At 45.1% G+C, this 25812-nt stretch overlaps 1 protein-coding gene across 1 annotated transcript in view; it reads right to left on the bottom strand.

The window, feature by feature from the left end:
* Mthfd1l (methylenetetrahydrofolate dehydrogenase (NADP+ dependent) 1 like) overlaps nucleotides 1-25812 on the bottom strand; it is a 177062-nt gene that overhangs the window by 87566 nt on the left and 63684 nt on the right. The window contains exons 17-20 of the mRNA XM_050135766.1: nucleotides 19473-19549; nucleotides 13385-13525; nucleotides 12873-12941; nucleotides 6385-6496 (exon numbers count right to left, since the gene is read on the bottom strand). Coding sequence (XP_049991723.1) covers nucleotides 6385-6496; nucleotides 12873-12941; nucleotides 13385-13525; nucleotides 19473-19549 — 399 coding nt within the window. The remainder of the gene's footprint in view (nucleotides 1-6384; nucleotides 6497-12872; nucleotides 12942-13384; nucleotides 13526-19472; nucleotides 19550-25812) is intronic.

Genomic DNA, 25812 nt, shown 5'->3' with positions numbered 1-25812 from the left:
ACCACCTCTCCAGTCTGGAATAGTTTACGGTTTTGAGGACAGAAAGGCATTATCTGTTAGGTAGGACAAGCCCTACTACTGTGAAGCAGGTCGCTGTTTCAAGAGAATTGTCTATTAAATGACATTCTGTACTTTGTGACGCTAAGTCAGAACGGTTGCCGTAGGAACAAAGAACCGCGCTGAGGCTGAGAGGCTGAGCACATCTGGTCCAGGGTTTGTAGAGTTGGGTGGTGCCTAACACGTGTCTTGTTAACGAGGTATGGGAGTTACTTAAGGACGATACAGTATTATTTTCAATTGATTCTTACAGACAGCCAGTAAACTATTAGTTACAAATACCTATTAAATTGTTTGATCCTTAATTACATAATAAATGGAGGTGTCTGACATTTTATGGGTCTAGGGTGCTGTTAAAGAAATTACTGTAACCTAATGTTGTAAACAGAGTAGGTTTGAGAAAGTTAATTGCAGATCTTTTGTGAAGAAAGTATCAATGTATACCCAGAAATGATACCTTGTCCCACTTGGAGAGTGCTTCCTTCTAGAGGAACAGTTCTCAATGTTCCTGAAACTGCGACCCTTCAATACAGTTCCTTATGTTACAGTGACCACTAACCATATAATTACTTCCATTGCGACTTCATAACTGTGACTTTGCTACTGTGACAAGTCATAATGTAACTATTTCTAGAGGGAGAGGTTAGCCTACAGGTTGAGAGCCACTGCTCCAGAACAGCAGAAGAGGGAACGGAAGATGGCGTCACATTTCATATTGCTGTGATGCTCGTGACGGGATAATTTTTAGAGAAAAGGTGTCTGTTTTGACTAATGGTTCTAGGAGTTGAGTCGAGGGCTCTGCATGTGTGAGACTTCCTGGAGCACAGTGGAAGGCCAAGGAGACACACACAGAAGACAAGTTCAGGACACGTCTAAGACAGGAGGGGGAAGGTCAGAGTAACCAGGGCTGGTCCCTTGAGCTCAGGAGCTAACTTGAAGGCTTTCATCCACGAGCGCCCTTCACCAGCTCTGCCACCCAGTATTGCTGTGAGGAAGAACCAGACAGTCAACTATTTAGGTCACAGCAGCCAAGTCACAGAGATTTCAACTACGTCAAATCTCTGCCTTCTTTAGCCATGCCGGGAACTGAATCCAAGGTCCCGGCCATGCTAACCTCTGCCATGGAATCCCCAGGTATCTGTCTTATGACATAGTAACACCCTAACCTAAGGCACACAGGAAGAGCACATCAAGACTTGGTGAAGCTGAGTGTTGGGAACAAGGAGATTGGTTAACTTGACCTGTATACTTTCCCAAGGAGTATATCACCAGAACATTCCAATCTTATTTACTGATTATCAACTTTTACGTGTATGAGTCTTTTGTTTGACATATGTTTGTATACCACATGCTTACCTAGTGCCCACTGAGGCCAGAAGAGGGCATCAGATCCTTTGGAACTGGAGTTACAGACATTTTTATGAGCTGCCTTGTGGGTGCTGGGATCTGAATCCAGGTCGAGCAAGCGGTGCTCTTGACCACGGAGCTGTCTCTGCTGCCTTCCTCTATACTATTTATCTGTGCTAGGGATTGAACCCAGGGCCTTGGTCATGCTGGGAAAACACTCTATTGCTGAGCTTCCCTCAATTTTATTATCATTTTCTTTAAGGACTAAAGACTGACTGCTAAAAACCAAAACCAAACCAAAGAGAGGTCTGGTCTGTCGGAACACAAGTGTGGTAGCGAGAGGCCAGCATTGCAAGGCTGGCGAAAGGAGTTGGCACTGAATTCCTGGAATCAGATGTCCAGGGACACTCTGAACCAGCATCTCTGCAGTGAAGCTTGTCTGAGTACAATGCCTAAGGTCCACTCCCCAGACTTAGCAGCTGCGGGTTCGCATGCCCCTCCAGTCACACTGCTAACAAGCCAGTTCTCAAGCCAGGATTACTCAAGACACAAAAATGAACTTCATACCAGAGTAAAGCCCTGGCTGAGAGCAGAGTGAGCTCCAGGAGCCTCTGAGCTCAGAAGCTGGACACTTCAACTCCGATCTTTTTTTTAAGGGTGGATGAAATTATAGGAATGTTTAGATTGGTCTGGCTTTCTTCTACCTAAAGGATGGAGTATTTAACACTTCATTGCAATAAAAACAGATGGCGTGAGTAAGTCAGTAGCTGGGTGGAGTGATTCGCTGGAGTCCCCTGAAACTCAAAAGGGAAGATTTACAACTGTCCTAAAGGATGGGGAAGAAGGCAAAGCAAGATGACTGAAGTTGTGGTCCCAAGTCCCCTATACTCAGCAATGTATTGAGAAAGACATTTCAAGGCAAGAGAGTGCTGTGTTGGAGTATGGTCCCTCCCCCATTTCCACTGGAATTAAATAAACACTATGAAGCACGAGAGGGTGGCGCCTGAACCAAGCTCTGGTGTTCAGAACTGACAGGATTCTAATTCCAGAATTTAGAAAGCAGAGGTAAGAGAATCTCTACCAACCTAGTTCACACAGTGAGCAGGCCAAATAAAACTACCAAGTGAGACCCTGTCTCAAAAGCAGCTCCCCTGGGATGGAGAGAGGCTCAGTGATGCTGTTCTTATAGCTTGGTTTACAGCACCAATATGTGTGGTGACAGCCACCCGTTACTCAGGGGATCTGATGTTCTCTTCTGGACTCCTAAGGCATCTTCATGCACATGTACAAGAATTAGCTCCTCTAAAACAATAGTCAAAACACAAAAGAATCAAAACCAATTTTTTTTTTTAAAAAAAAAAAAAGGACGGGAGAAATACACACCGCCCTCATGCATATCCACACTCCATACTCATGCACATACATATATACACACCCACACACACCACACCCAGGCATACACACACACACACTCTTGCTATATGATGCCTTTTGTTGCCTCACAACTCTGCCAATACGAAGATCATCCGAAGACTCAGGCCAACAACCCAGGTTAAGAACAAAAGTCAAAACAGTTCTTTTCTTTAAAATATAAATTGGTGGCATTGCATTATAGAAATAGAAACTGGGCTAATACAGAGGAGTTAGAGCAATACAAACATGATCTACTGCTGTGTATATTAAGACGCACTGGCATGGTGTCATCTCACAATTCTATTGATTTATTCATTGATTTAGGTGGAGTATTCTGGAGTTACTGAGACAAGTGTGGGTTGGACTCAAACTCACAGTCCCTCTGCCTTAGTCTTCCAAGATTACAGGTACAAGCTATCACATCCGGTCCATTCTATCAGTACGTAAGCATGGGAAGAGGCAGTACCTACAAATTCTACCCACGGATTCCTGTGGCTGCAACCATCGGATATAAGGACCCTCAGCTATGAGCATGAGCAATTCCAGGTGCACACACTCAAGTAGCAAAAGCTAAGGCTTGAAAACAGTTTTGAGATTCTTATAATTTAAATGAGATAATAATAATTTAAAAATAGGAAGTCAGTGATACCTTTCTTTTCCTCTCTTTGTTTTTCTGTTAAAATAACCCTTGACTCGGGTTTGATGTCAAAGAGAGGTTTGTGTTCCAGCAGTGCCTGGAGATTGAGTGGACTCCCACAGGAACCACTGGCTCACAAGAAGGGGCCATTACAGTCGCCGCAGAACTTTCTCTAAAATTCTCATTGAAGCACTTTGCTCTCATCCGACAAATTCATGCAGTTAATTAAATAAACACCGGGCTGTTGGGAGACTAAATGGACTGTTGATTCCATTATCTGAGGATAATTATTCTGGGTAGGCAAAAGGATTCCTGGCCAGAATGCTGGGGCAGAACTGAATGTGATATTAAGTGATCATAAACAGGGAAGATTCTATCCAAGAGATGTCAGTCAGCAAAGTCCTCGCCCCCCTGAGTGTACCCCACTCTCTGCTGGGACTCAATGGCAAGTGCCTGGAGTCCAAGCAAAGGAGGGTTGGTGACTTCCAGACGAAGATGTTCTGAAGACTAGCGGTATAGTAGCTGATACTCTCCTGCTGCACAGCAAAGATGGCAGACTCTAATGATGCATATTGTAAAAAACTAAAAAAAAAAATCATTATCACGCCACAGTAAACCCAATTCTTAGAAGGACCTTAACCATTCCTAGTCAGGAATCAATAATGGGGGAAGAGTCACAATGAGGACGGGGTAAGGGTTGGCAGGTGTTAGGCCAGAACCTGACAGGCACAGTGGTCACACCCACTGAAGAAAGCTCCTTTATAAACCCTACTTTGTCTTGTGAGATGGCTGAGTGGGTAGAGGTGCTTGCTGAGCCAGCCTGGTGACCTGAGTTTGAAATCCTAGAGACCATGTTAAAGTGGAAAGGGAGAACTGATCCCACAAACTTGTCCTTTGACCTCCACACGTGTGCCATGGCTACCCCCATCCATCAGACACACACACAAACACATAATTATAATATTTATTTTTAAACGGCCTTACTTTACACACAAGGCATTTGAGGCACAGCAAGTTAACATGCCTTGAAGAGTGTCCTGACTCTCCCATTGGGCAAGAAGATTACCACGGAACTCTCCCCTCAGACCACAACAGGATCAGAGGAGTAATCAGAAGCATGGTTGACATTTGTGTAATTGCCTATGTTTTATAAATCAATTTTTCCTTGGATATTATTGAATATAATAGCAAAGCGGTTCTGCTATTACCAAAGAGAACACTGAGCCCTAGGAAAGTTATTGTTTCCTACTACCAAAAGGAGGCCCCCATCCCACAACATCTAACCCTGCATCAGCACCGCCTTCCATATCCCACTCCTCATCTGATCCGCCTTCTCATTTTCCCCATGAGAACGCCGCCAAGCCCAGGGTCTAATGTCTTGTCCAGGCCACAGGAGTGCTCGCGAGCTTTGCAGACACCATCAACATATTTAAAGATATTTTGTCATGATGATGCATATTCTGAAAATACCTGCTTGATCATCAGAGAGCTCTGCCAGCACACACCAGAGTGCTCTACGCTAGGAGCCCTTTTATCCACAGTCGATGCATTAGAACCTCTTCACTTAAGTGCCTATCTTCTCAGTGTCTGCTCTTCCCCCAGCCTCCTCGGCCACTAGCTCGACTGCTATGTATGCTCCACCGAGCAAATCCACTTAGCGTGCCTAGTCACTCTTGCTGCGGACTTGGTGCCTATGCAGCAAAGAACATGATTGCCGCATTACACAGATCTTGGAAGGATGGAATTACATAAATCCTCATTTGATCCGGACTCTGTCTACAAGGGGATCCTTAAATCAGTCTCAATAATGCTGAAAGAACACTGAGATGTCACAGCCTGAAAGCGCAGATCTAGGCTCTTCCACCCAGTGGAATTTTTTTTTCTACTAAAAGAACTCGCGTTTTGAGCTTGCACGAGGCCGATGGCCAAGCGAGAAGTAAGCAACTGTTATCCTTGATTATGGACAGTTTCAGGATCACGGGAGCTGCCTGATGACAGGGTAAAGTCTGATAATAAACCCTCCCAGTACGCTTCCAGGAATCCTAGTTTTTGTTTTCGGCTTCTTTATAACTTCATTCTTCTGGCCTTAGACCGTGACTAGTAAGCATGACGAAAACTCTATGGCAGGTGGCTTCTGACAGCAGACAAGACAAATCCACCAAATAGCCAGGCGGTGGTGGCGCACGCCTTTAATCCCAGCACTCGGGAGGCAGAGGCAGGCGGATCTCTGTGAGTTTGAGACCAGCCTGGTCTACAAGAGCTAGTTCCAGGACAGGCTCCAAAACCACAGAGAAACCCTGTCTCGAAAAACCAAAAAAAAAAAAAAAAAAAAAAAAAAATCCACCAAATAAACTTTGAGCCTATTGGTTGGGAACCTCCCTTCTATCAGAGGTTACAAAACCATGCCAGGATTCCAGGAAGAAACAAACACTGATTTTACTAGTACTATGATGAGCGCTAACAGCTCAGGCAGTGACTATGATGAGCGCTAACAGCTCAGGCAGTGACCACAGTCTCCTGTGCGTCCATCACTGACAGTACATTCCACAAGGCCTGCCGCTCGATCGGCTCTGCTAACCACGGGATCCCCAGTTCTGAGCTTTGAATGTGGTAGGTTCTGAATATGAGTATATAGCCATTGGATGACGAATTAAAATAATTTCACTAGCACCACTTTATAGATGAGGTTCAAAGGCACTTAAAAATATGTCCAAGGTCATTCAGTTGACAGGTCCAAGAGCTCTGAAGAGCATTCGTGCTGGACCACAGAACCAATGGTATTGGGATAGAACAATAGCGCTCCAGTACCAAGCCCCTCTCCAAAGAGACGTATAAAAGATGGGATTTCATGTCGATACCCTATCCCAGCCATTATCTTCTCAATCCCATCAGGAGTCTACGATCACTAAGCATTAAGCAAAACGACTTACCTACAAAGCCTTCTTCCCCGACCAGCTTCAGTGCGATTTTATCAGCTAACACCGACGAGTTGCCATGAGCGATGTTAGCAAAGGGACCGGCGTGCACAAACACGGGTGTCCCCTACAGAAGAACAAGGACAAATTAGGACAATAAAGGAAACAGGAGAATGGACACCAAGCTTAACCTGGGGACTCAAGGTGCCACAGAGTGCTCCATGTTAAAGTTCCAAGTCTACATTGCATGCTCAAAGCACAGCGGCTCCCAAGAGATCTGAAAGTGCTGTGAGCTAGGAAGAGTGGAGCCAGGTAGAGTGTTGTAATTCCAACACTTGGGGTAGAGACACAAGGATCGGTAGGTCAAGGTCATGTCTAGCTATGGAGGGGTTAGAAACCAGCCTGGGCTACAGCTCAACCTAAAAATAAACACAAGCAGGCCTGGGGACACGGCTCAGTCAGTAAAATGCCTGCCACCAGAGCATGAGGACCTGAGTTCAAGTCCTCAGAAGCCACGTAAAAGCTGGGTGTGGTGACACCGGCCTGTAACTTCAGCACACAAGAAGAGAGAAAAGTGGGGGAGGCTAAGACAGGGAGGTTGTGAGCCAATTGGTCTACCCAGTTGACAAACTGTGGGTTCAGTGAGAAAAAACTGCCTGAAAAATCAAACTGGAGAAGATACCCAGAGTCTCCTGAGGCCTTCAAACACACTAGAAAACATGAACACGTGCATACATACACACAAACAAATAAAAAGCAAACAAAAAACAAAACCCTTTAAAATAAAACTAAAACCAAAGATATCCTGATTGACTCAGACACCAAGTGTGTCTCAGGTCTCCTCAGACAGAATCAGTCTCTGGTTAATGCTGAGCGAGAGACAAAGTCTATAATTTTGATAAGCTACTGTTCATTGCCTGTTGGTCATGAAATAAGCTATGTGCCTTACTTCTTATTGTCCATATTATATTTTAAAAAATAATTTAGCCAAACCCTGATAGACTAAGTAATAGTTTTAATATTTTTCCCCTGCGAATAACAATTCATCAGTTCAGGAAAAATCTACCAGCATTCGTGAGGCAGAGGAAGGCAGATTTCTGTGTAGACAAGGGCAGTCTATCTATATAGCCAGTGCCAGGCTAGTCGGGGCTACATAGTGAGGAGGGCAGATGGGGAGGGAGACAGGAAGGGAGGGAGGGACTAAGTGAGAGAAGGGGGGGGGAGGAGGAGGGAGAGAAGGAGGAGGGAGAGAAGGAGAAAAATCAAAGCCAGGCAAGGCAGCACATACCTGCAATCCCAGCCTCTGGGAGGTTAAAGCAGGGGTGAGGATTGGGAGTTCAATGTCAGTATAGATTACACGAGACTTCTGTCTCAAACAAAGAACTAAATATAAAAAAATATAACTAATAAATTATGGGAACCAGGACATACCAGTTACATGAAGGACAAGCCTGGGCTGTCATTCTCATACAAAAGTTGGTTTTTCAGTTTTTAAAAATCCCGCTTAAATCTTTTAAAAATAGTCCAGCTATTGTCCATGTTAGAAATCTGGCAATCATTAAGATAACAAAAGCAAAGAAAAAGAAAAAAACCATGGGTGAAATGTACCAATAATGAAAACGACTTGCTGTGGTTGTTCAAACAGGGCATTATGGAGCCCAGGGTGGCCCAGCTTGCTATATAGTCAGGGATGACTTTGAACTCCTGATTCTTCTATCTCTACTTATTAAATACTGGGATCTAAGCCAAGCACCACCATACCCAACTCTAATTTACTATTACAATATTTTTTAGAAAGCATACAAAGCAATGAGTTTCTTTATGACATTTTAATCCACACATACTATACTTGGTTTATGAGAAATTCTTACTAGTTACTGTCTAGGTGGGGTTTTTTATTACTGTGATAAAACACTCTGACCAAAGGCAAGCTGGAGAGGAAAGGGTTTGTTTCAGCAGATAACTGTCCCGTCACACTCTGTCATGGAGGGAAGTCAGGGCTAGAGTTCAAGGCAGAAACCTCCTCATTTGCTCAGCATGGGTTTCTAGTCTTCATTCTTAATAGCCCAAGATCACCAGCTCAGGGATGGTACTGCCCACAGTGAGCTAGACCTGCCCACATCAACCATTGGTTGGCCCACAGGTCAATCTGGTGGGGGCGTGGTTCCCTCTTCCAAAATGACTCTAGCTTGTGTGTAAAGCAGTTGACATGAAACCAATCACCACAACTGCAAATAAAGCAAAACCAATATAAGGGACTAATTAAAAAATTTTAGGCTTTCAACGTCTTCAAGTCAACCTTGTCAATATAATCATTTTTACAGTCTTTTTTATCTTCCTTTATTGATGACAACAGGCTTCAGTTCTGTCGGAAAATCATTTTCTCACTAAAACACTCTCAGGCTTTATCCATAGCCCTGCCAGGTTATTGGGGGTCTGCTCAGATGAAGGCTTGGCTCCACCTGTGAAAACAGAGGCTGCCCCTTTGCTGACACAGCGGAAAGCAGGGAGTGATGTGGGGTGGGGGTGGGGCGGCTCGGAAGCATGAACATTCCCGTGAACTACGATGGGCTATCGAGCTGCACAAAAGCAGGAAGGTAGCTAGTGGAAGAAAAAAGAACAATGGTCTGAGAATAAAACAGCTTCTCAAAGCCATGATCTGAATTTGCTATTTAGCTTTCTTCCCTGAGTCCTCAGGAGAGTGAGGAACAGGATCCTGCCGCCTGGGGAAGGCTGCCGCCCTGGAGAAGTGCAATGAGGACAGAGTCACCGGCTCCATCCCTGGATGGCCGCTGGCTCCCCTCCTCTGGCTCCCCTCCTCGACAGACTGCAGCCCTCATTGCCGCCATCTGTCAGAGAGGCATCAGGCCCTGGTCTCCAGGGGACACAGGTGACACGGTGCAGCCTAATACACATACACTTCACGATACCTGGAATTATCACCCCAAGTTGCTCCATAATCTAAGGCAGATCTACTTAAAAAGTAAGAATCTATATCTTTCAGAGCTTTTCTTATTATCTAGGCTTTATGGCTCATTGATCAGACAGACTGCTTTGTGATTATACCTTTATTTCGTGTGTGTGTGTGTGTGTGTGTGTGTGCGCGTGCGTGCGCACGCGTGCGCGCGTACATGCGTGTGCAGGTACATCACTCAGGACACAGATGCATGTGGAGGTCAGAGGATGACCTCATGTTTTGGTTCTAGCCTTCCATCTTATTTGAGACATGGTCTCCTGCTCTTCACAGCTCACGTGCCAGGTTAGCTGGTCCTGGATCCTCCCCTTCTCCACCTCCCACCTCGACATGGGAGCTGGGGTTACAGGTGATGTGACCACACTTAGCTTTTCTTTTTAAAGATTTATTTATTATGTATACAGTGTTCTGTCTGCATGTATGTCTGCAAGTCAGAAAAGGGCACCAGTTGTCATTATAGATGGGTGGAAGCCACAATGTGGTTGCTGGGAATTGAATTCCTCTGGAAGAGCAGGCAGTGCTCTTAACCTCTGAGCCATCTCTCCAGCCCCCACAATTAGCTTTCTATGTGGGCAATCAGGATTCAAAGGCAGGCCCCAATGCTTGCAGAGCAAGTGTTCTTACTCACCGAGCCATCTCCCTAGCCCTTCCATTTTGAGTTTTAATCAGCAATTACATATCTTAGGAGAACAAAAGGATGTTTTGATATCTGTGCATTATGGAATGTTAGGCTGGAGCTTGGATCCTGGCTATCTTCCACAGGCCTCTGGTAAAATCTTGGCACCAAGGGAAGGTGGTGAACCCCTTAAGAAATGGGGCCAAGTGAGGAAGACTACTGAGCCCTGTCCCTTACTGTCTTCATGTGCTGTCTTCATGTGCTGGCTATGAGGGGAGCAGTTGTTCTGATCCATTCTCTGACCAGGATGTGCAGTCTTACACAGTGCCAAAACCAACAGGGCAACCAGACACAGACTGAAGGCTCCAAGACCGGGAGCCTAAAGAAAAGTTCCCTCTGTGTACGTTGCTCATCTTGCGCAGTTGTTACAGTAATGGAAAGCTAACAGGTTACATTAGATCACCTGGCGCATTCTGTCTCCTTTCTGGGAACCGTTACCTATGGTTGACAGGTCTGGACAACTCATTATTCTCATCTAACCAGAATATGAGCCGTTGGGTCAGTTTCTCTCCAGTCTGGTACTCACGGTTTTGCCCTTTACCTCATATTTTATGATCTTGTGCAAAGTAGTTTTGGTTGGAAATCACAGAACCAAATAATGGGAGAGCAAGAGCTGACCTCTTCCTGACAGGAGAAACCCAAGGCCCAGGGAAGCAAGGGATATAATCCAAGGCCACAGAATAATCAATAACCTCATTAACATTACAGTCCTGGTGTGAAATTCCCAGTTTGGAGTCTGAGTGGACTAATGATCAAAATGGTGTTACAGGATATTCAAACTCAGGAACAAAGACACATTTATTCAATGGTAGCACTTTGAGCTAAATTGTCTAAAAGACCTATTTAGAGGAATGTGGATCTTGATTTTACTTCATATGCAGAATGCTTGGGAGTGAATAGTCTCCATAATAACTCTTTACAGAAACTTCCTAAGACTATTAACTTCCAATTATTATTACTTCAGTCTGGTAAGCAATTTGATGGTTTACCAGAGTATCAACAGAGTATTATAATCCAGTACTGCTCAGTACTGGAGCCTCTGGCCATGCGCTGCTGTAAGTACTTAAAATGTAGCCCTTACCCCTTTCTCAGAAACCTAAACAATTGCGACGGTAGAAAGGTGGCCGAGCAACTGAAAGACTGCCTTTTTAATTTTATTAAGCTTTAATTCAGAATAAAGCAATGTAGCCTGTGGCCACAATGGCACCGGGACTATGTGCTCTAGCACTCAGTGATTTCATCACACTGTCTGTGGCTGGCTCATCTATGATGAGGCTTGTCAGGAATATCCAGGCCTTAACTGGTGTAGGAGGTCCTTCTGTTTATGTGTTGCTTTCATTGGTTGAATAAGGAAACTGCCTTGGCCTTTTGATAGGGCAGAACTTAGGTAGGCATGGAGAAGACAGAACTGAATGCTGGGAAGAAGGGCAGACAGGCAGACGCCATGGAGCTCCTGCCTGAGACGGATGCTGGTTAGAATTTTGCTGGTAAGCCACAATCATGTGGCAATATACAGATTTAATAGAAATGGGTTAAATCAAGACATAAGATTTAGCCAATAAGAAGTTAGAGCTAATGGGCCAGGCAGTGTTTAAATGAATACAGTTTCTGTGTGATTATTTCAGGTGTAAGCTGTAAGGTGTAAGCTGTGATTATTTCAGGTGTAAGGGTGTCCAGGACGAAAAGTAGGCCCTCTCTCCTCTTACACTTAACTTCTCCCCAGCCACCTGCTCCTCTTAGTCCATGGTAGAACCTGGTGTGGATCAGTATCCCAGTATCTCCTAAGTGTTCCAGGGACAGCTAGGATTGAGAACTGCCAGCATCTTAGCCACCTGAAGTGAGGCAGGAGGTTTCCTAGTGCCCTCCTATAACACTAGCAGTAGGTGTGTCCAAAATACAACACTGTCCACAAATTAGATTTTTAGGCTGTTCACAGATACAGACCCTCAGTGTCATTGATTCCAGGAGCCCTTCCCAGAGGACTGTCTAGAATCAAGGTACATAGTTCACATATGCAAATATCTTAACCAAATTCTGTGCTGTCGGGTAAAAATGGAAGTACCATTCACAGGCGCACTAGGTAGGACTTTATTTTCTGTGTTCCTATTCTAGTCAATTAAGCCAAAGCCAAGACATAAGTCACACCAAAGAATCAGTAAATTCACTTTTAACTTTTGATTTATGTTTTTCAGAAGACCAAGAAGTTATTCTGATACTCTGCCAGGCTCACGCTGGCCAGAAATATTCATATTGTCTACAGTCAATCCAATGAAGGCAAGTGCTACATTATAAACAATTATAAAAAGAAAACCAAGCCAGGCGGTGGTGGCGCATGCCTTTAATCCCAGCACTCGAGAGGCAGAGACAGGCAGATCTTTGGGAGTTCGAGGCCAGCCTGGTCTACAAGAGCTAGTTCGGGGATGGTCACCAAAGCTACAGAGAAACCTTGTCTCAAAAAACCAAAAAAAAAAAAAAAGAAAAAAAAAAAAAAACCAGAGCTGGGTCCTCAGTCAGTAAAGTCCTTGCCATAAATGATCTGAATTTTAACCCCAGAACTCAATTAAAAAAAAGAAAAGTGGCATGGTGGCACACTTACAATCCCAGTGCCCAAAGGGCAGAGCAGGGTAGAGCACTAGGCTGGCCAGCCAGTCAGTCTAGCCTTGTTGGCAAGTTCTAGGCTAGTGAAAGACCCTGTTCTCAAAAACTAAAGTTGATAGCACCTGAGGAGATAATACCAAAGGTTGACCTCTGACCTGCACACACATGCATGTATATGCGTGTGGCATCCCCACTCAACATGCACACATACACATGAAAAAAAAATCAATACAGAAAAAAAAGGAGACTACTTACTTCCAGGGTCTGCATCAGATTTGGTTTGATGGCATCTTTCATCAAAACTGTCAAAGCACCTGTCACCCCCTACGAGAGAAAAAGATGCATAAATTAGCAAGAGGACTCCTAGGGCCATGCTGATTTGTCCCCTGTCCCCGATTCTGCTTCTAGGTGTGCATCCCCCAAGCTGACCAGGCACCTGGGATTGTTGGTTCTGCCCATGTCTTGTTCACCCCCGCCTGGCCAACCCTACCAGCCCAGCATGGCCAACCCTACCAGCCCAGCCTGGCCAAAGCAAGTGGGGATCAAGACAGACAAGGATGGTGAAATGGCTATAAAACACACTGCATGTGTTCTGGTCACAGCCAGGTATAGACCTGTTATTAACACAAAGGAAGTAGCAAGGTTTGTGTAGGAGACAGTGGGGCATGCAGAACTCTTCAGAACCCCAACTGTGCACCAGTATAAGAAGGAGATCTCTGTTCTTCAAATGGACTCCAAGCTCCCCAGGGCCTCCAAGCGGCACTCACCAAGTCCTCAGCTGTCACGGGCTGCCCATCTTTGTCACTGGCCACCACCATCCTCCCTAGCCGCTCCTTCATGTCGGCGAGGCTATCCGTCAAGGCCAGCACCGCCATGATCTCGCTGGCCACTGCAATGTCAAACTGTGCCTGAGAGAGCAAAGCAGATGCTGTGGTCAGTTGAGGAGCCACGGGAGGGGCACTTTTCACAAGGTCTTAGCAGTCACAGCTGGGGGCTATCCCCTGTGGGAAGGTTCACACTGACTGTGTTTTATCTGGAGTGCACAGCACGTAAGGTCTTGTGCTCCTACCATCAAAGATGGCCTCCCTAGGTTGTCCACATTGTCTACTGTGCTCTGTTGAATAGCAGTCAACTGGGTGAGGCCTGTGAAACCTGCTGCTCACTGTACCATGCAGCTTGCATGCTTCAGCCTGCTTCAGGCTAACATTAAGTACTAACATAGAACACTGGTGTAGCTCAATGGTGGAGTTCTTGTTTAGGATGTACGAAGCCTTGGGTTTGGTCCCCTTCCGAAGTATTAGGATTGTTATCTGTCTCCTGAGCATCTTTATCACTAAAATGTCTGGCCACAAAGGCAGGGACCATAGAGGAAGACTCCCGGATACCAGCAGGGACAATGGCCTGTGATACCCAGTAGGTGTTTAGTGCATACTGAATGAACTAGTCGGTGAACTACTGGCTACCTCTGTTCATAGCAATCGGTCTGGGAAGGAGGTCACATTATAATCCCCTCCACCCTGCTGATCTCCTCTCTCTTCTTTTCGTTGAGGTGGGAATTAAACCCAGGATGGTAGTACGCTAGGCGAGCATGCTAGCCCTGAGCCACAGGTCCATTAATACTTAATTACAACTCCTTGTGTACAGGGAAGAAGAAACACTGGAATAAGAGCATCCTGCCAGCTTCCTGTCCACAAGACCCACTTCTTGTTGAGTTTCCTCTCAGCACAGTTTCGCCCAGCAGCTTAAGAATGACCTGGAACCAATTTGTATCTGGTTCTGACGGTATGGCTCCATCCTACCCTAAGGCTCCCAGCAATGACAGCCAGAGAGCATCAACTTTCTTAAAAAAAAATTCCCAGGACTTCCTCCTTCCCTCTTTTGGCTCCAAGAGCACGTTGTACAGAGTCCAGTGGGAACAAAGGAGGAGACAAGGAGGGTGTGCTTCCTCCTGCACACAGTCCAGCCGCTGGGGAAATATCTGCACAGAGCCACTTCGTTAAGCTCCAGCATAATTCTCTGGATCCCATGGGGAGTGTGAGTCAGACAGGTTCAAGCTCACAGAGAGAGAGAGAAAGAGAGAGAGAGAGAGAGAGAGAGAGAGAGAGAGAGAGAGAGAGAGAGAGAGAGAGAGAGAATATGGTTCTGCCCTGGTGGGATCACCTTATGAGGTATTTTATTACCCACTTTCATCACTGACAGATGAGGAACTGAAGGCAGGAAGGAGCTTGCTGGCTCCTTCCTGGTTGAGATTGTATTAGCCATTGATCTACTGAAAAAATACTGCCGGAAAGCTATATCCTCAATACAACTCACTCTAAAACGTACGTGATTTTTCATTGAATGATTCCTAACTTTTAAGCACAAGTGTGTGCAAAAATGACCAAAATGTTACTATTTTCTGTGCATAACATGAGCCTGGCAATGCTTTTGCAATATGATCTATATAACAAGCAACTTGTAAAATTTTTCATGTGTATACAAGCACTTCACTTGCAATTGTTTCAGTTCTAAAACTCCGAGGCTGCATCATGGTGGAGGCTTCTAACTCCATCATCTGGGAGGATGAGGCAGGAGGATCATGGTTTCAGGGCCACCCTGGGCTACCTAATAAGTTCCATATCAGTTTTCACTAAATAGCAAGACCATATGTGAATGCATGTATGTACATATCAATGCAAACTGAGTCAATCTTAGGGTCATTTACATAACTGAGGCTATTTAAGGATCATTGTTCCTCATTTTACTAACCAATGTGTTTGAGAGAGGAACGTTCACATTGCTTGGCAAATAAAACACTCCAAAATCACATAAATGGATTACCACAGATATAAACAAAAGGACAGTGTACCACATCCCTCAGATTGGCAGAGATTTAAACAAAAGGACAGTGTACAATGCTGCTAAGTCAGTGAGTGGATTTACCTTTCCTGGAAAGCAATGCAGAAATCTAAGCATCATACAACACACTGACTCTACAAGTGCATCCCTGGAAACCTACCCCCAACATAATACCAGACAAGTATACGCCTCGGCACAAACATGCTTACTATGTCCTATTTAGGAGAGTCAATCATAATAAATAGCCCAGGTGTCCTTTAACAGAAATTGGTGAGCTGGTTGATGTATCTCTATGAACTTACACAGCCATTCAAACCAGTGACGTGCAGTTTTACCTTTATTAACGCAGGCTGACGATCTAGAGTATGAAGATTTAAACAAGCAATCAACCCTCTAATATAACCCTTTATTATGTAAAAACTGCCTAAAGCGATACGAAATATAAGCAACCTGCCAAGTAATTTAAACTACTACTATGTGTACTAAGCTATCCTCGAACCTACAGGGATCCTCCCGCTTCTGCGTCCTAAGTCCTAGGATTACAGGCCTGCACCGCCACATGGAGTCAGACTTACTGTCTTCATCTATAAGGCCATAGACACCATTTCATAGTGGCATTTGATCTTTGTATCTGTCAAATGTCATTTCTTTGTTCTATTTATTTGTCCAATAGATACCTACGGACACCAACCACTGACTATGAGAGAGTACAAGGGTGAGTACAGGAGACAACAGACACTGCTTTCGGGAGGGCATGCAAATCAGAACAACAGGAAGGGATTCAGAGGTAGGCTTCGGCAGGAGAGAGGAGATGGGACACCACTGCGTTATTAAGGTGGCCAGGGGATGAGCCATATCTGAGTATTAATTGTCAAACGTCCTTGTTAGATACAATAATCCGTGTTCTGTGTCCCAGATAACCACTTGTCTTAAATTTTCTGAGTGAGCCACTGTTTTAGATGGATTTAGATGTTTTCAAGTGGATCAAAACTGGCCTGTTGCTTCCTTCACTGTCTCTGCCTGTTGTCAGCAACAGCCCCTCCCTACAGCGACTTCTGCTAATGGCTGCCTTGTTCCAGGAGGCTGTCTCCTATTCTCTCAAGTTCTCCTTCACTCTAATGTGTTTCCCGCTAGCTCTGTTGTTTTGCTCTCTCTGCGAAGCCTCCCCTCATCATTCTCCTTCAGAACTCTGAATGAATGAATTTCCCCAAGGCCACCTGGCATTTGGTGTTGTTGATGAGAATTTTTATTCCTCCGTGAGTAATCAGGACTCTTTCTCTTTGGCAGCACAGAGGAATTTCTTCTTTATTCCTTCCTGTTCTGAAATTTCAGCCTGATGTTTCTGGGGAGAAGTCTTTTGTTTTGCTTTTTTCCCCTACCCGCAACCTTTCTGTTCAGTCGGTATTTGTCTTTTAAAATGGAAACACTGTTTTCCTCATCTGAGAAGTTCTTATCCTGTTAGTTCTTTGAATAGACTACCCACTTTGTTCCAATGTGCAGTGCTCTGTTGACCCCTCTCTATGCGGCTAGCTTTTGCCTTTGTCTTCATGTATGTGTATGCATGTGCATGTGTGTGCGCGTATAGGTCAAAGGTTAGCATCGGTGTCTCCCTCAGTTCTTTTACTTTGTGAGTAGTCTTCCATGGCTGTACAGCAACTCCCAAGGGCTCTTCTGTCCCTGCCTCCCCAATGCTGGGATCATAGGTACATGTCATCATGCCTGACTTTCCTTACATGGGTACAAGAAATCTGAATTCAGGTCACATTTATGTACCAACTAAGCCATCTCCCTAGTCCACGTGGTCATTTTTGAGATAGGATCTCTGTATGTAGCCAAAGCTGGCTTCAAACTTGTAGTCCTCCTGTCTTAGCCTTCTGAGTGCTGGCATTATGGTCATGTGTCACTGTGCCCTGATGGAACCTTTATAACTGAGGGTGGGAGTGTTTTGGGGACCAAACCTAGGGCATTTAGGACTTCCAGATATGCCCTTTCTGTCTCTTAAACCCTTGGATCTATTTTTTCTTTTGTTTTATTCTGGGGACCATTTCTAGATAGTTCCTTGGTTAGAAGTCCCCTTCGACAGTACTTACTCCATCACCTTCGATTTTTACATCATGGTAAGATCTTATCACAATTCTTGCCACACCAGTGAACCCTCACCGGGCACTGCAGATTCTTCACCCCTTTGGGAATTCACACACCACTCAGACTCCGCCCATCGATCTCCTAATTGTTTCCTTGGGTATGTGAGCTCCTCTTCCCAGGACCTGGTCGGTTTTCATGCTGTCTATTTCTTTACATGTGAGGGCTTGGGCCCTCTCTCACCTGTCTGAGGACACAACATCAAACATGTCTAGCTTTGTAACAATATCCCGAAGGAGGGCAAGCCGCTGTTGGCTTTTGCCATAAAGCCATTCCCAGGCCCATTGCTACCCTTTACACGTTTAACACACCAATGCCAAAAAGTCTATGTTCTCTTAGAAAAGGGTCCCAGCTTGTTGGTTTTCTCTAAATGCATACTCTACTGGCACCTGCCAGGCAAGCAGCATGTGCCAACCCGTGACTGCAACATGAATGGTTCCCTGTGGGCTGGGCAGTGACCCGGTCCCTCACCTCAGAATCCCACTCAGATGCACGTGTAGATGCTGTGACCAGGGGCGTAAGGACAACAGTTAGGTCCCCACCCACCAGCGTCTAGGGATCATCCCCAAATACTAACCCTAAAGTGGCTGGTTTCTCCTGGTCTAAGAGCTAGGATGCCTTGCACCTCTGAATTAGAGGTCCCTTCTCTATATTCTAGGTTATTCTCTCCATTAACTAAATTCTTTCTGCAAATTTTTGAGGAGGGATTGTGGTTTTCTCGCACAGATAATGTTGATCACGTGAAATCTGTGTGTGAAAGTTCCAGAGTTTGGGGCAAGAAGGGAGGTACATAGTCTTCACCAAGCTTCTTGATCCAACCTCTAGTTCCTTCCTTCCTTCCTTCCTTCCTTCCTTCCTTCCTTCCTTCCTTCCCCTCTTTGTTTCTTTTTTCTTTCTTTCCTTCTTTCCTTCATTTCCTTTCTCTCTCCTACCTTCCTTCCCTTTCTTTCCATGAATGTGTGTGTGTATGTGTGTGTGTTATGCATGGGCACATGTGTGTGAGTTAACAAGGTGTCTTCCTTGCTCACATTCCATCTCATACAGTGAGGCAGCTCCAAGTGGCTCATCTTTGTCCCCTACATGCTTGAGTCACAGCAGGTCACCATGGCCACCCAGCATGAATGAGGGGTGACCCTGAACTCCAGTCTGCATGCTTATGCAGCGAGGGTTTCACTCACCCAGCCATCTCCCCACCTTCACTTTTTAATTCAAAATCTACCAAAAGTTACCGAAATCCATTTGGTATGAGAAATCGCTATTATCATAAAAGTAACTTTTTCCACTAATAAAAATTTAATGTAAAGCTCATAAATTAAAAAAAAACTTTCCAAAGAAAGTTTACTATAAAAAAAATTTGAAGGCTGTTGTGCCTGGCTAAAAAACTATGGAATGAATTTATATTTCCTAAGTTCCACTATCCCACATCAGAGACCCATTAAATGGAAGGCATAATCCCCCCTCCCACATTGTCTGCTTTTGAGTAATAAGCTATTATCCTTTGAAAAATTCTCCATGCTATTAAACATAAGTAGGTGTTTGCTCTTTGGTTTATGAAACTCAAGTAATGTATCTGAGACTTTCACTTTTCCATTGTTATATATCTGTTGTATTATGGAACTATTCCCAAATGAGTCTCCCCAGAAACATAGCCAAAAGCGCTTAGAAGAGGATGCTGGAGACTTCCTGCCTCCCGATGCTCTCATTTCCAGAGAAATCCTGAAACTGTCAACTACTAGATCAGTAGAGACAGTGGGAACCCACCCGAGACAGTGGGAGAGCCACCAGCACTGCTGCCGGGGGAACAGAAGCAAAAAGCAAAGAGTGGAAATCAAGCCGAGGAAGGAGAGACACTTCCGGGAAGATGGCGCCACCTACCTGCCGGGAATATCCTTTCTCTGTGCTTCCCTGCCCGATAGTTATTTTTCTCAGGAATCGGTCATTGGTATCCAATACTGAAAGAGAACAGGTAGGTTATTCTATAAACAAATATGGACTGGCCATGCTGGGAGATGCTGAGGAAGGAGCAGAAAACAACAGTCAAGGTCTGGCTTCGTTTGAAGAATTGAATGAGTGAGAAAGACACGGTCTAGTGGGAAGTGTCTTCTAGACAGTGTATCAGGTGATGGTGGGCCAGGCTGGGTGTTTTTGATTAGGCAGCAAGGACCAGTAGTTCTGAAAGTGTATTTTCCAATGACATCTAAGTGATAAGTCAGTTTTGTTTCGCATACATGTAAGAGTCAAATGGTCCAGGATTTCTACTCCTATGTGTTATTCAAAAGCCTAGACATAGAGACCTGAACAGACGTGTATGCGCTCACGTCCATAGCGGCTCCATGCACAGTGGCCAGAGAGTAGGAGCAACCAAAGTTTCCACCAAGAGATAGATGGACTGACTGATGATATATTGCATAGCATAAAATGAGCATTCTGATATGTACCCCACAAATGTCCTAAAATACTGTGCAGACAAAGAAGGGCAAATGCTGTATGGTTCTCCCTCCATGAGGGCTCAAAAATAGGCAAATCCACAGACACAGAAAACAGATGCGCTGGGGTCACCAGCAGCGGGGATGTTACTGACTCCTGGGTCTAGGGCAGTGGTTTTCAACTTGTGGGTAGGAGACTCCTTTTGGAGTTGCATATCAGACATATGCATAACAGATATTTATATTTTGATTCATAGTAAACAGTAAAAAAAATACAGTTATGAAGTAGCAATGAAAATAATTTTATGGTTGGTGGTCACCACAACATGAGTTATATTAAGGGGTAGCAGTATTGGGAAGGTTGAGAACCACACTGGTCGAGGGCTTTTGGAGGGGATGGTGGTGAGCTTTGGGTACAGGCAATGGTGATGGAGGAATCACTGCGGATGCAGTCAGTGCTAGCAGCTCACAGTCACGGATGGTCAAGAGGGAAACCATTGGCCACACATATTTTACCATGCTAAAAAGAAAAGCCAAAGGAAATACAGCACACGGGAGGAGACGGGCTGTGGTTAGATCAGACACAACTCTTGCTTGTGTGAATTGCACGAGTTGAGAAAGTCTGTGAAAACTATCTGGCTTAGAGAAGCTAAATTTATAATGCCAAGAAAGGCAGAATAGACACTTTTCTCATCTTTGTGATTTAAAACAGCAGGGCTGTTCACAGCAACAACTGAGATCCAACTTACTAAAGTGTATAATATGCCACCAATGAAAACAGAGATGATATATTTGGGAACTGGGAGCATCTATAGGATGAAGACTGTTCATTTTCCTAATGACATACAAATCCTTCTCGGGCCCTCACCCCAGCTGCTGCTGCCATGTCTGTTTTTCTCTCTCTCTCTCTCTCACAACCCCCCCCCACATGCCCACACACCCACCCACCCACCCACATATGTGCACACATACTCCAAACACACTCAGACAAATATATACAAGCTTCCGCTATTAATTTTTAAGCCAGAAGCAGAACACCTGCAAGGTTCAAGGGCTGCATCTCCACAGTGTCACCAGAAGTCCCACTGTCGCTTTTACTCCCAAGATGCTGGGTACACACACAGTCACATGCAACAAAAACATCTCCTTTTTTTCTTTCTTTCTGGGTGGTATATAAACACTCTTGGACACAGACTAAGGTCACCTCCCCAGCAAATGTATTTAAAGTCAACAACAGACCATTCAAATTTTATATTGACAAAGGGAAGACAAGCATCACCATTCCAAGGACACTGTGCCTTCCATGATGCCCCAGTAGAGCACTGTGACCTACCGAGATACACCCAGTGAAAAAGCTCTGGGAACTCAGTACCAGTGACAGACGTGTGACACGTGAGAGAAGACGTGTGATTCAATTCCAACCCACAAGACACAGATGTGGCTAAAGCCCTAAGAAAGTGACAGGAACACACAGCTGGCATCTACAGGATAGAGCTAAAGGGGTCATCCGCTACATGCTCATGCCTTCCTTCCTGGAGCAGGTTCTGAGGGCTTTTTCTGTACCCAGCCCTGTGCTGGCTAGGCAGGAACACGAAGGCGCACCAGGTGCCAGTCTGTGACTCCTGGCGTTTCCTAAGAGAAGATGCACAGAGAGCACCAGAGTGCAGGCATGGAAGGAAGACAGTGGCTTAGGGGATTGACTGTCTTATGTCTTCCCTTAATCTCAGTAGTTTCTATAGAGCTATAGTGTTGACTGTGACCACAGGAATGCCCGGAGCATTCCTGATCCTTCAAGTAACCAATACCAGCGCAAGAGCTGAAGGACAGGCACTGGTGCCATACCAGGGCAGGCCATTGTTCGATAGAAGACACGGCATCCTTTTCCCATAATGCCACTGGGCTAGGATTGGGAAGCGGAGACATGGTATCTAGAGACTGACAATGAGTAGGGCTACTGGGCCCTTGGCCGGTGATGGGGAGATAGACTTGTGTGCAAGTCTCTAAGGTTCTGGGGAGTTGGATTCTCTAAGAGGCAGGGGCTTTGGGATACCCAACATAACAAAGTCTAGTTTCCTGGTCCTTGGGGGATAATACATGCCTGGAGATATGTTTTCCTTCCTGCCTCGGTGATGTGGTTCTGGAACAGTCCAGTATCTTAAGCTCTACTCACCTGGGTTATACTTGGTCTCAAAGCCAGAAAACTCTACCAGTAAACGTTCTCAGTTCATCAACAAAGACTCTCCATGCTCCAACCGACTCGCTAGTCAGGACCAAACTGTGCATCAGATGTCAGCCCGAATTCCTCTGGCCCAGGTGCCTTGTCCTCAGCAATAAAATTTGCTTGCCTTTAGCACCCCGAACCGTAATGCAAGTCTGTATTTTTCTGGGCTAACTTTTGAAGTTGTCACTTCCACTAAAATTGATTTGTAACCACAGAGCATTCCAATCCTTCCTGTCTTCGCACAGAGAATCCAATTGCGCACTGGTCCCCATCAAAGAGGTGATATGCCATGATTCCTGAGGCTGGGGCGGAGTGCAGATGTGTAGGGATGCCAGTTGGTCTGAGAGTTTCTCTTCCAGCAGAACCACACATATGGTTGAAAGTGCACTGAAAACATTCCATTGCCCAGTTCTTCTTTTACTAAAAGGTCCCCCGAAAACAATTTAAAGAGTATCACAAGCTCAGAGATGTTTTTGAAAGGTTGACTACACATTTTGTAAACAAATGACATTTTAATAATAGATCTTCCTAGTAGAAAAAAAATTCTAGAAAAACTAATGCCCCAGGAAAATGCTGAAACTATTTGTGTTGGCGGGCTGAAAACATTGTTGATTTTAGACTTGTGGCATGAACAAGTCATATAGCTCATCCCCAAAGGACTATTCTAGAGTCATTTAAATGACCACCCCAGGTGCTGGGGATATAGCTTGGAGATGTACATATGTTTTGCATGCCAAAGACTGTGTGGGTTAAATCTCTAGCAACATGAAAAATAATAATAAAAAAAATGAATAAACCATCCCAAGAAAGAGCTAACAAAGTAGAACATGCTTAGGTTATAACTGAATTGGGTAGGAAATAAACCCCATACAAATAAATGGTAAAAGAGTTGTACAGAAAAATCGGATATCCCAAAAACTATGATTAGCAGTTATTAACATTGTGAAATGTTGCTGACTTTTTTTTTTAAAACAGGTTTTGATGAAATCATTACAATAGTATAATTTGCTTTAAAATAAAAAATGGATCCGTGCAAGAGTGCTCAAGGAGATTTTAACAATCTTAGGAGACGAAGACTGCACAGAAACAACATAACACAGCTGTTACCCTTCCAAGGGACACAGGGGACGCGCTTTTGAGTTTGTGTGTTCACATTTCAGTGGAGTCTCCCCACGGGGAGGCTGATATTACTACAGGTTCCACATCCAAAATCCAAACCTTTTAAGTATTAATATAATACCGGTAGTGGAAAAATCCCACAGCCTAAAACAGCTTCATTTACAAAATTATTTAACATAAACTCTAAAATATCCTTTAGGCTATGAGCGGGAGATGTAAACACAGCAAATGACCTTTGTGTTTAGACTTGGCTATCATTATTGCGCTGTCTGCCCAAACCACCAAACTTCAGGGATGAAGTCTGGAACACTACTGGTCTCGGTGTTCTGGATAAGAGCTTCTCAATATAGATGAGGAAACTGGGGAAGTGGTTTGTCTAAAGTTGCGAAGCTCAAAAGTGGTAGAGTTAAGAGAGAAGACTCCATGCCTGGTCTTCCTTTGTCTCTGGTCAGCAAGGTCTGTTGGGAGACACTCAGTTCTTACTGGCTTAGCTGAATGGGCTTTTCGGAAGACAGCTCAGGAAGGGTGGGAGGCTGGCTGAAGCCGGGAAGAAGACTGGCCTAGAAAAGAGATGGGCCAAGGAGGGCCACGCCCAAGAAAAGAGTATGAAGCAGGCCCCTGGTGGAGAGAGGAAGTCCTGAATGACAAACTGCGTGATGGCCACCTGACGGCCCAGGATAGGAGCCCCTGAAGCTTTTGACTGAGGAAATAACAGGCTGGTTGGTCTGCATTGAGAACTTACTGAACTAAGGAAGGAAATGCAAAGGAGAATGTGCGAAAGGTAACTTAGAATTCAGGTATCGGTTGAACATATTCTGAAGGAGGATAGACAGGTCTGAGACACATGCCATACAGCACTTCGGTGGCCTGTAGGGTTGTCAGGTGAGGCTGCCACATCCCCGTGAAGCACAGACACCATCATCATCTTTATGCTGTATTCAAGACTCTAGAACACAGAGCAGGGGCACTGTTCAAGGCCACGTAGCCCAGCAGGGTGTTGGCTGCTCTCCAGGCTGAACTCCGTGCTCAGTCCTTTGCCCACTGTTCTGCTGAAGTGACTTGATGAAGAGCCAGGGAGAGGAAGCAGGGACACTGAGAGGGAACCAGGGAAAGAGGAGGGGGCACTGAGGCAATCTGTGAAGTGTGCAATTGCCAGAGTGACACATACGCAGGACACAGCTGGAAACACACCTGCACCTCTAACATTCTAGGATCAGGGCAGATTCCAGGCCAGCCTGGCCCTCATGGCAAGTTTGAAACCAGCCAGAGCTACATGACAAGACCTTGTCTCAGAAACAGAAGGGACTAGGGATCCGGCTCAGCTGATAAAGTGTGCCACGTCACATGAGAGCCTGAGCTGGATCCCCAGCTCTCAGATACAAAGCAGTACCGCCCTGTACCGGGGAAGCAGAGAAGGGAGGGGCTTTCTGGCCAACCAGTCTAACTGTAGGTTCAGAAAGATCCCCAATGTGTCAACGGGTGGCCTCCATGCATGTGTGCATACTTGCGCACACCCACATCCGCACACACCCATGCCCCAGTTAAGAGCAGTTATTGCTCTTGCAGAGGACCCAGGTACCCACATGGCAGCTCAACCACCTGTGAGCCCAGTTCCAGATATGACTTCCTCTTCTGTTGGTCAGAAGCACTGCATATATATGGCATATACATATGCACACAGGGAAAACAAAAGATTTTTTAAAAAAAGGATGTAGGCTTTAGGCTCAACTCTTTCCTTTTGTTATGCCTTGTCCCTCCCAACTGAGATCCTGAATATAACAAAGAATAATGTAGAATACGTTTCTTTCTTAAAAAGTAGAGGAACAAACTAGGTTTGGGAGAAGAGAACTCACCAGGACAAAAAGAGATCTTGCCTTCAAAACATTTTACAATGCAGATCCATATAGAAAAGATGTTCTTTACACACGTGGTGTAATTAGTCCCCATAATCTCAGAGAGCGGCACTAGTGGGAAGTGTGGCTTTGTTGGAGGAAGTGTGTCCCTGTGGGGGTGGGCTTTGAGGTCTCCTTTCCTGGAGCTATGTTCAGTGTGGTACCCAGTTGCTTGCTGCCTGCCAATCCCAGATGTAGAACTCCCAGCTCTTTCTCCAGCACCATGTCTGCTTGCATGCCGTCATGGCACCCACCATGACGGTAATGGACCGAACCTCTGAACTGTAAGAGAGCCACCCCAGTTAAATGTTTTCCTTGATAAGAGTTACCGTGGTCATGGTGTCTCTTCACAGCACTAGAAGCCCTAACTAAGACATTGAGAGAAGGTGGTGTTACTTTCTGGTTTCTAGGTTTGCGTGTGCCAGATGAGAACTCTCCCACTAAGCTCCACCCACAGCCCCTCCTCGGGCATCTGGAAGAGAGGGAGTGAATGGGACTGAGCCGAGAGAGAGGTGTTGGGGAAGAACAGAAATGGAAGGTGAGATTATATAAAGCCC

This window comes from Alexandromys fortis, unplaced genomic scaffold, assembly GCF_014885135.2.
Source record: "Alexandromys fortis isolate MF-2015 unplaced genomic scaffold, M_Fortis_MF-2015_v1.1 scaffold_23, whole genome shotgun sequence".
Classification (NCBI taxonomy): Eukaryota; Metazoa; Chordata; class Mammalia; order Rodentia; family Cricetidae; genus Alexandromys; species Alexandromys fortis.
The sequence above is the reverse complement of the archived record's forward strand: the minus strand, read 5'-3'. Positions and strand labels throughout refer to the sequence as shown.